This window comes from Stegodyphus dumicola, chromosome 8 (genome assembly GCF_044657685.1).
Source record: "Stegodyphus dumicola isolate Sdum_Otavi_A_Nest chromosome 8, ASM4465768v1".
Lineage (NCBI taxonomy): Eukaryota > Metazoa > Arthropoda > Arachnida > Araneae > Eresidae > Stegodyphus > Stegodyphus dumicola.
Window position 1 is genome coordinate 86,559,942 of NC_140775.1, and position 13,996 is coordinate 86,573,937.

Genomic DNA, 13,996 nt, shown 5'->3' on the forward strand with positions numbered 1-13,996 from the left:
CCCATTACCATCTCTCCGTTCAATCCAATTCCACCTAAATGCATTCCGGACACCTTCTTCTAATTGTATAATATCACTATTTATATCGAGAAATTTCATAGTGAAATTCTCTTGCGTACATAAATAAAAAAATATTTCAATAAATGAAATGAAAAATTTACACGTGCATCAATAAATGAAACGAAAATTTTACACAGCGGAGAAAAAAAAGTTAAGAAGCGATCAATGACAAATAGCTAATACGGCGAAAAATCCCCCTTCTCTACTTATTGGCGCCATGCCAGGAGAGATAAGACCTTTGAACCCAGAGTCACGTGATCGCACATCTGGTCGAACGAAGTCTCTCCCTTTTTTTTCTGCCGCGCCTACTTGTCGAAAAGAATCCAGAAGAGAATGTCCGAGAACCGGGGGAATGAATCATAACTCGCAATAAGGAAAGAACAAAAAAGAAGTTTTTCCCCCTTTTCACGCATTATCACTGCCTTTGGAGAAAGGAAGGAAAAGTTTTCACCACACACACACTGACCTTGCGTTTTCTGCTTTCAAAGCAAACAAAATTACCCAGATCAAAATAAATAATTCATTATTATTTGTACTTCCTTTTGAACGACGATCCCTGGAATCGAAGTTCAAAATCCCTGAAATTCCGGGGTTTCCCCGGAGCACAAACACCCCTGAAGTCAGCTAACAGAGCTAGTAAAAAACTAGGAATATTTCAACCAAGTGTATGGCATGCTTTGAGACTGCATTTACTGTACAAGCCCCACCGCTTACAAATTGTGCAGGCTCTCAGTGAGAACGAAATAGAAAAGCATATTGAATTTTGTGGTGATATGACACGTTTCAATTGTGTTTAATTTTTAGTGATAAAGTTTTGTTCCAACTTAGTGGCAAACTGAATCGACACATTAGGGTCTGCATAATGCCCGTCTGAGTGAGACTTGGCGAAGCTGCATGTGTTTTGTGCTGAATCATGGACGAAAGTATATGACCATTCTTTTTTGCTAAAAGTACTGTAAGTGGAATAATATACTTGTTAGAACAATGGCCTTTTTCCTCAACTTACCAAAGATTCACGACTTCATTTTCCAACAGGACAGAGCTCCACCCTATTGGCACTGTGATGTTTGAGGATTTTAAATCAATCCCTTCCTCAGCGATGGATACGTTGCATGAGAAATCAAGATCAGCTTCTTAAATGTCTGGCCACTGTAATCTCTGGATCTCACACCGTGTGACTTTTTCTTGCGGGGCTATGCTAAGGAGGCTGTTTACATCCTATGACTACCAACAACTGTTGCCGATCTTCGAAAACGTGTCACTGCTGCAGTGCAATCATTAACACAAAACAAATCTTTTCATGTATGGGACGAGTTTGCATACTCCTCAGATGCTTGCCGTGCAACAGGGGGGGGGGGGACACATTGAACATTTATGACCTGTGTACACAAACTTTAAAACTTCCTCTTTTCAGATTGTTCATGTCCAATTTATACTTTGAGAAATACAAAGCAATTAAACAAGGGCAAATTTTTTTTAATAACCCTGTATTTCATGTATGGAAATTTTACTTAATTACTTAAATTTATGTTGTAAGTTCAAAAGTGACCTTCATAACCATAGGCTGCTTTTAAAAATCTAATGAATATAATTTATGAATAATGATATTAACCCCTTAACTGCCGCGGAAAACATACAAGATTCATTTCCCAGTGCCACGGTTTTTCACACAGGCGCGCGTAGTTATGCGATGTATTGGGGGGGGGGGATAAGTGCAAGTTTTACTTTCTAAAAACTTTGCTTTCACAAAATAAAGAATAAATGAAAAATTGAATGCACAAAATTTAATGTTTTGAGTAAAAGTATAATAAAAAGATGTAAGTATAATAAAAATGATGTTTTTATAATAAAAAGATCCCTAAAATGGAGTTTTGATCAATTCATTTTTAGACCAGTAAAGTGTAATATCAGGTTTTAATGTTATACCTTGTGAAATCAGTGTGCCTAAAAAAGCATATATTTCTTCTGAACTGGTTGTATGCCATGATTTTGTTCTTGGTTTTTCGTTTGCAAGGTGTTGGTTCATATACTCGTCTACAAAACGGTTAGTTTCAGTAACAATATGAAGCACGAGCAGTTCATAAAAAAAAAAAAATTCAAAAATGATAAATGGGTTTGAAAAATCCATTATATCTTTCTTTATTCCTGAAACCTACTACAAAAAGTAAACGAAAACGGAGGACACACAATAAAAAAAAAAAAATGTTTTACTTGAACAACACCAGCTAATACCGCGCAGTCATTACTTTCATCGCTTTAGACACACCCCTCTCTCCAATTTCTCCCCACACTTCTCTGAAATAGTATCATCTTTCGCATACTTTTTCAAGGTCATTGTGGTGTTGCACTCCAAAGTTTTGCCAATAATTTTACAGGTAGGAGCACAAAGCAAATGACAGTATTTTGGAAGGGCGTATCTATACGTCTGTGGCAGTTAAGGGATTAATTGTATTGGCTCCTACAGTGTTTTTGATAATAATGATAGAAGTAATTATAACTAATAAGGAATAATTTTTTTGATAAATATATAAAATTTTTCTATAGATTTCTAAAAATTTTAAGAGGGCTCTTGATTTTATTCCAAAAAGTTTTTAAATGAGAAAGAGTGAAAATACACTTAGCATTACTTATAAAAATTAAGTGCACATTATTTACATTCATAAAATAAATTCTGAAATGCAGAATTATTACAGTATGCATACTTCTGAAAACTTTTTAAAACTTCGTAAATATATTTTAAAAACATAACTTAAAAAATGCAATTCTGGTAATATGCCAAGCTTTAATTTGATCATAACATTTGCTTATGCAAATACAATTCTATGTACAAAGTAAAAGCTTTTAAAAATGTAACAATGTATTTAACATGACAATAGAGAATTGAACTAAAATACAATTTTCTTTGGAATGATGCTGAATAGCTTTTTGGAGTGTAAGATGATTCAAATGAAATCTTCAGCTCATTTTGTATCATATTTCAATTTAATTCGCTCCCTTATAAGTAAACCTCTGATCAGTTTTTTCCAATTTCCATAAATGCGCTTTTCTCTTTTCTAAAAGAAATTAACTTTCTGTAGATAATTGCAGAATAAAACATGTTAGCTATTAATTTCATGCTTAAAAATGAAATGGTAAAACATTCATATTTAATATTGATACCAAAAAATAATACTAAATGTGTTATAATATTGATTCAATACTAAGAAAAAGCTGAATTTGTTTTCCATTCTGTACCTTTAAATTTAAATACAGATTTCATTTAAAAAAACACTTAAATTTCTATAGCCTGCATTCATATGGTTAGATCCTGATAAAATATATCTCGCTCTTTCCAATGGAATTTCGGTAATTATCTGTAGTATGCAATTTACCGCTTTTAGTTAGTTAGTTATTTCTTAAAAGATGCCACAAAAAACTATTTTTAATATAAAAAGTACAAATAAATAAGAATATATAAATGAAAACGATTGTATTTAAATTTTGAGGAGTGTCATTAACCACTTGCGCTAAAAAGACGTGCCACGCACATCGAGATGCTTTTGTCTCAAACCGCGAGCGACGTGAACACCACATCGATAGGCATTTATCGCAAAAATGAAAATAACGTGGTGCACATGTCATCTAACAACGAGATTGTTTATTTCTCTTACAGCTCTGGATTGCACTCGCAGACGTGGAGCGGAGTAAATGAGACTCCTTACCGCTTGTTATATTGTTGCGCACCGTACTGCAACCGTGAAGTTTAGTCGTAGCGCAAGTGGTTAAAAGGATCATTTTTACGAGTGATTCAGCTGTACACATTATGAATTTGCACAGCATAACTAAAAAATAGTCATCACTTTTATTAATGGATCTCCATATTTCTGTGAGATAATATGGAAGTATTTGCATTCTGCATGTCATGTAGAATCTTTAGCTTCAAAATTCCCAAAACAATTAACTTGTTAGAGTATTAGTACCAACTGCAGGACTGACTTGGCCCAGCCACTTAAAAGATGGCTGTTTCTCACTTATGATAATTGAACCAGGTATTGCTTCCAGGTGGATTTTGAGGATTGTGGCATTTTTTCGTTCGATGAAAAAAAAAAAAAAAATTTTTTTTTTTTTTTTTTTTTTTTTTTTTGAGTTTATCAGTTCAATATGTCAACTAAATACCCAGGGTTTTTCTATTTGTTTGCCATGATTCCTTCATTCATTTTTGCTGCATCAAAATACAACTCCTTATTTCCTCATTTCCAAGCAGCATGCAGCTCTTTTTCCACTTTTGTTTTCCTCACAGAAATGGCTCATTTGTATCATGTGCTTGAGGTAGCCTCGGTAAGTTTCATATTCAACACATGTTAAAATGGTACAAAAAAGAAATCGTTAAAACAACAACAAATTTCAATGGTTTTAAAAAATAATTAACTAAAAGTGGTAGATTGCATACTACATCATTACTGGAATTTTTTTTTCGAAAACTAATAAAATATTTGTATTAAAAAAAAATCTACTATATATATATATATATATATTTTTTAATGCTAAGAAGGAAAACTTATAATGAATGTCTTTACTATTTTTTTTTTTTTTTCAATGATAAATGCTTTTCCATTCCAATTTCTCGTAGCTGAAAAATACCAGTACATAATAATACTTAGCTATATGAGGTTTCACTATATATGAATTTAAAAACTAATTGTTCAGGAATATATATAACAAGATTGGAAGGAAAAGAACATATACTAAAATATAAAAACTATTCTAAAGAACTCTGTAACCATCTGCTGAAATTTTTTAATCAAAATCTCGTAGCTGAAAAATACCAGTACATAATAATACTTAGCTATATGAGGTTTCACTATATATGAATTTAAAAACTAATTGTTCAGGAATATATATAACAAGATTGGAAGGAAAAGAACATATACTAAAATATAAAAACTCTTCTAAAGAACTCTGTAACCATCTGCTGAAATTTTTTAATCAAAATACAGTCACAAGTCTTTAATCCGGACTCGTCGGGACTTCAGCGATTCCGGATTACCGGTTTTTCCAAATTATAGATCATCAGTTTAAATCTGGTAAGATGGCATGCAGAAATTACAAAATTAAAAATATGAAACCATAATTTTTGAAATAAAGAGCAATTATGATCTAAAGGGTATTAAAATTTACAAAAAAAACCTATATTTATTTGTTTACTTTATTAAACATTTCTTTCAATGCGCGCATGCGTAAAGCATACATTACGCATAGTCGAAATTAGAAAGTTGCAACCAGAAAACTATTTGATGTGTATTTGCGATATTTATAATGACGACAAATTTGATTTAAATCATATCAAAGAGAGAGTACATCGAGATGGAATACTACATTTAGTAAGAAATTATAAGCCAAATAAAATAAAAACATATGTCCTGAAGATAAGGATAGTGCTGACAGATCAACTTCCAGTTCATTGAGTGCCGCGTCATCCCCCCCCCCCAGACAAGCGTGAAATTGATAAACATATTTCGGAATGATTAGAGAATCAAAGGATATGCCTTTATCCATTTTTTGTACTTTTGTTTCCACTTTTTGTTTGATGGACATCGAAACATGCTTTCGCTTTGTAGATCCTCTGGTAGCTCCAGAATCGGAAATTCTTTTTGACATAATCGAAAGTTCAAGCTTACTTTTATAAAATTGCTCTAACAGTCTGCAAAAAATAATAAGCCGAATCCAATTAGAAGATTAAGGAAAAATGTAATCTGCAACATTAACTGAAATAGATAATTCGATAATTTTAGCTTAGCTTATACCATCTGTTATACATTAAACGCGCATGCGTAAAGGTATTATGCGCATGCGTTGACGCATGTGCAGAAAGTTTGTAGCTTTGAGGTCCGGATTATGGACGTCCGTATTAAAGACTTTTGACTATTAGGAATAATTGCTCAAATGAAGACTTAGCTATAAGTGAAACACAACATCAAGACATCTGGAAGAGAAATTGCAGTTTTTTAATTAACATTTTTTATGTTTTTATAAAATTCCATAATTAGGAAAAGTAATATATATAACTGGAAAAAGCATACAAAATAATTTTCTTTTTCAAGAACTGCTTTGAATACAGATTAAAAGATAAGTAAACTTCACGTGGTTAAAAAAATTCTGTATTGACAGCCAAACAGTAAATTTCCAACATTTTGAATTCCTTAAGCATTGCAAATGGCTTTATTGTTGAATAACAGCTGATATGGTAGTCTTTGTAGTTAGTGGGTTAGAAGGCAAGTTTTTCGGTGCACAAAACTAAAAGTTTACTTTTGGTCCCACTCGTCAAAAAGGCACTGAAAGCCTAGAAACTGCCTTAATTTGTTGTGGATGCTATGCTGATTCAATATATGGGATAATTTAATAACTTAAATGATAATTCCAGAATGGATTAAGCATAATTTAATTCTCAATAATAAAAGAAGGTTACTTTGGTGATGTGAAGCTTAATTTGTCTGGATTGGCAACAAATCTACTATTCTCCTAAGTTTCAAATGTAAACAAATATGGTATGGTACTATGCTGCTATGGTACACAAATTAGGTTTAGCCACACTAAAGAAACTTTTAAATTGTTGATAATTTCACAACTACAACATGCAGGTCAATTAAAGGCATAGAAACCTTAACTGGAAGATAAGAACAACATAATTCAATCATTTTTAAAGCAAAAAATGCACAATTTACAAACATATACGAATAAAGAAACTGAGTTTGTTGAGCCCAGTTTTTTTTATTCTTATAACAGAATGGATATATATACAAATATTTATATACTTTTGGTGCAGCCGATTGCATTCAAAAGGGAAGGTGCATATCTACATGTTATAGCAGTCCTATATACAAGATTTAAACATTCTGAGCCTACTCGTTTTTGAGTTATGTGAGATACATAGGTACAGACCCCATGAAAAAAATCTCTTCAGAATCCATTATAAATCAGTTTTATAATTTTTTGGGGGAAAAGAGTTCTTATTCTGCCCTTACATACAGATGTCACGCAAAAACATAGTTAAATTGCATTTGATGGTGGTAAAAACGGATATTTTCGTTGAAATATTATACCGCAAATTTTTTGCGATTACAATACTTCAATTTTACTTTGTACAATGAAGTAAAAATTTCAGAGCAAAAATATAAATAGCACTGGGATTAATAAATAAGGCATTAGCCAGCAGCTATACCTTTTGAACATTTTGCTTACCATTTGGAATTTCAAGGGTGACTGCAGACTTTATGGTATACTTAACATCAAATTTTAAACTATCGTAGGAATACATGTCACTGGAATCATGATAATCGCCTTCCAATATTTTATGAAGTTTTGTGGAATAATCTTCATCAAAGCGGTTGATTTTCAGCTCTAGTGTTATCCTTTAATTATTCTACAGTTGCACAGATCTTACGGTATCAATAAAGCAAAAAAGTAAAGCTATGTGATTCAGGACACTTGGAAGTCATTTGGTCTTTGAAGAATATGATGATGAGTACAGTTGATGGATATACTATTAGAAATGGGCAGCAGTTATTTTCGAAATGTCATTACAGTTTGTTCATTTGATAAATTATAAATTATTAATGTAAAATTCAGTTAGTATTTTCTTATGCCTGAGCTTATCCCAAAAGGTCTAAATTTACTATCAAAATTCACAGACAATATCTCTGAAGGTTAATGAATACATTGCAGTGCTTCGAACAAATTTAGATCTTGTGTTCAACTTAATGTAGAATACTCATAATAAATATCTGCAAATGAAAATTGAATAAAAAGATTGATAGTTTACACTATATACTTGCTTAGTTTAGCATTAGTTGATTAAGCATTGCAATAAAAATTTCCTTTTTTACTTCCTTGTACAAAGTAAAGGAAGTATTGTAATTGCAAACACTTTCGGATATCCTATTTTAACGAGAATATTCATTCTGACAGCTATCGAATGCAATTTAATGACATTCTTGTAAATACTAACTGAATTTTACATTAATAATTTATAATTTATCAAATGAACAAACTGTAATGACATTTCGAAAATAACTGCTGCCCATTTCTAATACTATAAATTAAGAATAAAGGACTCTTTTCCTCAAAATAGATTTAAAATTCAAAAGAATTTTTTTTTTTCGTGACATCTGTACATACGTATGTATGTATCTCACATAACTCTAAAACGAATAGCCGCAGAATATTGAAATTTTGTGCATAGGACTGCTATAACATGGAGTTGTGCACCTCCCCTTTTTGGTTGTAATCAGCCGCCACAAAAGTATATCTAAATATATATTACCAGTATGGATGCACACTTTTAAAATAATTCTACTTTAATTAAACTTAGGAGATAATATAATCAATTAATCAATACTGTTTAGGAAATAAATTATTATATATATATATATATATATATATATATATATATATATACAGGGTGATTCTAAATTGTTTTTACAAATTAAGAGGGGTGATAGTACTCATCCAGATGAGCAATAATTACGATAGAACAGGGTTTCTTAAACTGTGGGTCGCAACCCCCAATTTTACAATTAAAATTACATTTTCTATGAAAAAACAAGCAAGAAGGCAGGTTTTTGGTGCACAAAACTGAAAATTTACTTTTGGTCTCACTCAGCAAAAAGACAATGAACGCATAAAAAGTGCCTTAATTTGTTGTAGATGCTATTCTGAGTCAAAATATGTGATAATTTAATAACTTAAATAATAATTCCAAAATAAATTAACCCTTTAATTGCTTAAGACATGTTTAAATATTTTCAGAGTTTCCTTTAAAAATGCTTTAGACGTCTTTACATGAATTTAAAATCGCTTAAAATATGTTTAAGATGTGTATACACAAAGGCCAAATTTGGCCAAAAATGCTTAAGACATTTTTAGACGATGCTCCCTGGTGTTCTTTCCCCTACCTTTCTGCAGGCAGCTGTCAGTTGGCACAAAGCTCTTAATGGGGTGTGAAGTCTTTGAAAAGAGCACTTTACGAAAGAGTCCTGAAAGTGAAGTATCATTGTCAGACAGCAGGTAAATACTAAAAGTTTGTGAATGAAGATAAATCGTTTTACAACTGTTTGCTTTGTGGTACTTTATACAAATGAAAGTCAAACAGAATCACCTGTTGTTATAGTACATTGCTGAATTTTAGTAGAAACAGGAAAAAATAAGAATTGTAACTGAAGACGCAATTTTTAATAAATCATATGTTATATAATCAAATATTTTATTTTTGTAATAAAAGTTCATTACAATTTCTGATTTGTCAGGAAAAAATCTAAAATTTTGCAACCAGCTTTTTTGTTTGCCGTCGTATTTCAAATGTGGGTTATTTTAATGGTATATTCTGCTTTTTACATTTTGAAGTGTTAAAACTGTGCTTTCAACATGGCTGAGTTTTTGCACTTGTATGTGTGGCTCTGTGTTCCACAGAAATGGCGAACTGATATAAGAAAATTTCTTGTATGTTGAAAGGAAGATATTCTACTCGAAAACTAATTAAATTGAATAAATCAATACGCCAAAGGAATTTCTAGAAATATTTGTTTTAAAAATTTAATTACTGAGATTTGAAATACAGAACAGTTTTGAAATGTAGGGGATTTTAAAACTATGTAGGGGATTTTAAAAGTATGCATTTCTTGAAATTTTTTTGGAAGGAAGTCTGTCAGTATAAAACCGCTTAAAATTAATGGAGTGTAAGTTAAGCAAAACAGTTAGTATATGGAAGGGTTAGATATACTGCTCACAAAAAATTACAGTCAGAAAAAACAATTAACTAAAGAATTAAATTAATTATAATTTAATAATTGTAATCAATAATAATAATCAAATAAATTAGAAAATAAGTTAACATCTCTCTAAATATCAATGCTGACAGTAATACCACGAATGAAAGTTTTTCTTTAAGTTCTGAACTTAATTAATACATTGGTATGCAATGATTGCATCTTTGCGATTATTTTTCATATAGATACTACAAAAGGACGCCAATGACGTAGCAGTAAAATCGTTGAATACTAATAGTTTGAAGCGGGTTCAAATCCTAGCGAATGGACTGCCTGTATATCAGTTTTCGTGAATTTTCTTGCCCATGTTTAATGTGAATATGAGCCATTTTCAGTTAGCTCTTCATGATTACGTGCCAATACCACTAGTCCTCGTTTGAGATTATGTTTGGTTTGGCTCGTTAAATTATCAAGCACACAAAGGCGATCTGTGTAATTCGAGGTATGCTTTTAAGACAGACTTTCTAAGGGAAACTATCTCGTACTACATACAGTTAAAACCACAAAAACGCCCATGCAATCAGCCTGTTCAGAGGGGTTTGAATGTAAGTCAGTATATTAAGAGATAGCCCTCGTATAGTTTGCCATAATAAAATAATTAAACAATATCGAAATCGCTTCACATAACTGAAATGGCAATAAATTCGTATTATACTAGGCTACCATTTTGTTTCTAATATGAAATTTTGAGCTTTTCCACTATCGGACACCCCACCAGCGGCTGAGCGGCAAAGTCTAACGGAATAACTGGTGATTTGGTCCGGGTTCGAATCCCACCAAACGGGCTGGCTGTGAGAATGTTTTCTTAGTTTTCCTTATGTGTAAGATGTATTCAGCCAGTTTCCATTAGGAAGTCCTCCAACGAAGGCATCCTTCATCTTAGGTAAATAACTCTTGAGTACTTTGCTATAATCAAATAAACCAAATCATTATCCATAACATGCTTCAAATATTTTCTGTTGAAAAGTGTATGTGCCAAAGTTGGCCCCCGTTAAATAAAATATTTTGTTTCTTTTTTTTTTTTTTTGTTTGTTTTTATAAAAATTTTATTATTTTCAGAATCTGAATTATCAATAAAATATTTTTAATAATATGCGATTCTATTTTGTTTTTTCTTTAACGAAAAATTAATTTAAGCGACAAATTTCTTATGTGTAGAAAAATTTTCCCTTGTCAAAATGATTTGCTGTCAAAAGCGTATCTTCTCGTTGCTGCATATTTTTATTTAAAGAAAACTGCTTGGCATGTCTGCTTTTATAATTGAAAAGATCCAGAGAATTTTCAGCACGGAAATAATATTAATTTTATTGAGGTTTGTAGATTCTTTGTATTTTGAGGTAAAACCGTGAGATATGTCATGAATTTAAAATAAGGGTATATATAATCAGGATTTTACAGCTAGACATCCCCAGCAAAATATGTTAAAAAATTTTATCTACACAGAATTAATGTACACTGCTCAAAAAAAAAAAAAAAAAAAAAAAAAAAAGGACAGTGCTATATCTCCCGTTCTACTGGGCCGATTGACAAAATTCAAACTGCGTTTTTCATGTCTCGAAAGCGCCACTTAGGATATATATTAGATTTATATATAGCACTATTCTAACATGGGTATTTTGACACAAAATCGGACTTTTTCTGAAATAACATACCAATTTTTTTCCATATTTCGATTCTACGGCTCAAATTATGCCAGAATACCAAGTTTTGTAAAAATCATACAAGTAGTTTTTAAAATATTAGCTCTCAAAATTTTAGCTCCTCAATGTTAATTGAATTCGGCAAATATTTATTAATATCTCTTTTTTTACTAAACTTTTTTTATTTTTTCTCTCACATTTCGAAATTTAGGTTAATTCCAAATAAAATTTACCCATTTTTTGTGTTTTATTTTTTAAATTTCTATTTTTAAATAATTTTTATAAATCTTTCGAAAAAAATTTTGAATTATAACCTATAAAATTTTTACTATCATCATAAAGTAGGTGTATTTTTAAGCATATCTGCAAAAAATTAGACTTTTGTATTCAAAATTTTCTAAGATATACACGAATTTACATATTTTCATGTTTTGAAATTTGGCATCTTTTTTTTGAGCGATAATAACGCCAAATGTGGTCTATGGATTTTTGTTACACTGAATTGCCACAGCTATTTTTAACCTTAAATTTCAAGTAAAATTTTACGGAGAATTAATTATATGAAATTTTTCCCACAATAAGACGTAATAAATATTTATTAATACTATATGAAAATCTATTTTTAATCTATTTTATTAATATAGATGATATTATTCAAATTTTTAACAATTTTTTTAAATTTCTCTCTTTCATCCTTTTTTTAAAAAAATAAGAGTACGTTTTTCTAAGAGTAAATTTTTACCTTCGGCGTTTTATCGTCTGCTACTTTACTTCGTTTAAATCGAATTGTCTAAAACTGAGAATTTTCGTTTAATGTTTATTTGAATTTAATGAAAATATTTTATGACATTAACTGCATAATTTATTTCTAAACAAACTGTTGCTTTTGAAGTGGCTGAAAGAGCGGCAGATACTATCATCCATATTTTTAAAGCATAGTATATTTTTATAGAAATATAAGATTTTGAATAATCATTTTTATAAAGGTCAAATTATGATATAAACATACAACCCTGTAGAGACTGAATTAATGGAAGTTCAATGGTTATGTAGAAATGATCTGCAGCTACTTAATGGCTGGATAAGTCAGCAGGTTCTGTGGACAAGGAATGACCATCTAAATTTAGAAACAGCATACTGTAACACCAATTCAATTATTGGCGCCGTATCTTTCATGTTACTCCTGATTGGCAAGCTACATGATTTTTAATGAGTATTCGGGTTTTGCTAATAACTTCATTTGGAAATCACACTTAAACTAGGTTAGTTGGTTATTTGAACATAGAAAGAATGTGGGAGCTATTTGGTTAAGATGCTTTCATAGAGAACCTTTGTAAAGAGAACCTAGAAAACTACGAAAACCAACCATGCAAGACCCTGGGTTAGACTTCGCAACAAACGGTTAGTATTTAACAATCTTCAAATGCTAGGTAACTGGTGAGGCTCCAATTAAATCTCCAATTTAATATTTTATTTGTAAATATTTAAAATATTGTTGTATACTTAGACATAAAAAGCAGAACTACCAAGCCGTAGTGCAAATGAATATTCATTTTCTTTTGCAATAATTGTACTCACTTAATATTCTTGGAATATGAGCTAAAGAAAGAACGTTCTCGGAAGATTAAAGAAGTGTTTAAATCCAGTGATATAAGGTTTGTCTTAGAAGCTCAGGATCAAAACGATTCTGCAATTGCCCCATTAGTTGACTTGTAAATGGTTGTGAATTAAGCAGATGACTTTTAATCTTACGTTTTCAGTCAGACAACGTATTCCAAATGTTTTGTATTGCATGATAATGCATCTTTTCATTATTCAATAACCAGTCGGAGAACCGCTTGTGTTCCGAAAATAAGTATGTGTACTCAATCGTCCTGCATGTTTTTCAAATTTGTCTTCTTGTGATTTTTTTTCTTTCCCAAAAACTAAAGTTGCCTCTCAAAGGAAAGTTTTTTGATATTGAAGAGACAAAAGGAGTATGACATCTACTTTTAGAGGCATATCAAAAACAGATCTCTACAAGCCTTCTCTTCCATTACATGTTGTGCAGTCAGACAAAAAGTTGCATCAGCGTAAATTCTATAATCTATTTTTATTACACTCTGATTACTTTACTAACATACAGTGAATATATACTAAATCTTTTACATCAGCTTAAGTAATTCGGAATTTTTGACGGAATTGTTGTCGGAACTAGGACTTAGAAGATAGGTCATATTGAATATTTCGATAATCCAATAAATTGAAGGTCGAAGTTTCAATATTTTATTTTTGGAGGGAGGGGAATTTTTTTTCAGTTTTGTTCCATTATCCTAAGTATATTTGCTTCGATTCTTTATTTTTTCTTTAAAAGCGGAAATCTTACGCATGGTATACATATAACGCATAGCTTCAATTAAAATTTAATAATATACAGGGTGTTTATAATTAAAGTTCCGCATTGAAACGGTCATAAAACAAAAACTACTGGATCAAATGTTATCAAACCTGGTAATC

The 13,996-nt window shown here is 30.9% G+C and overlaps 1 protein-coding gene across 3 annotated transcripts in view; it reads right to left on the bottom strand.

Annotated features, from left to right (window-relative positions):
- Positions 1 to 2,822: 2,822 nt before the first annotated feature.
- The window catches only part of Xpc (DNA repair protein complementing XP-C cells homolog), an 81,187-nt gene continuing 70,013 nt past the window's right edge, over positions 2,823 to 13,996 (bottom strand). For all 3 annotated transcript variants that reach the window (XM_085822078.1, XM_085822079.1, XM_085822077.1), the window contains one exon: positions 2,823 to 3,113. In XM_085822078.1, coding sequence (XP_085678204.1) covers positions 3,021 to 3,113 — 93 coding nt within the window. In that variant the 3' untranslated portion in view covers positions 2,823 to 3,020. The remainder of the gene's footprint in view (positions 3,114 to 13,996) is intronic.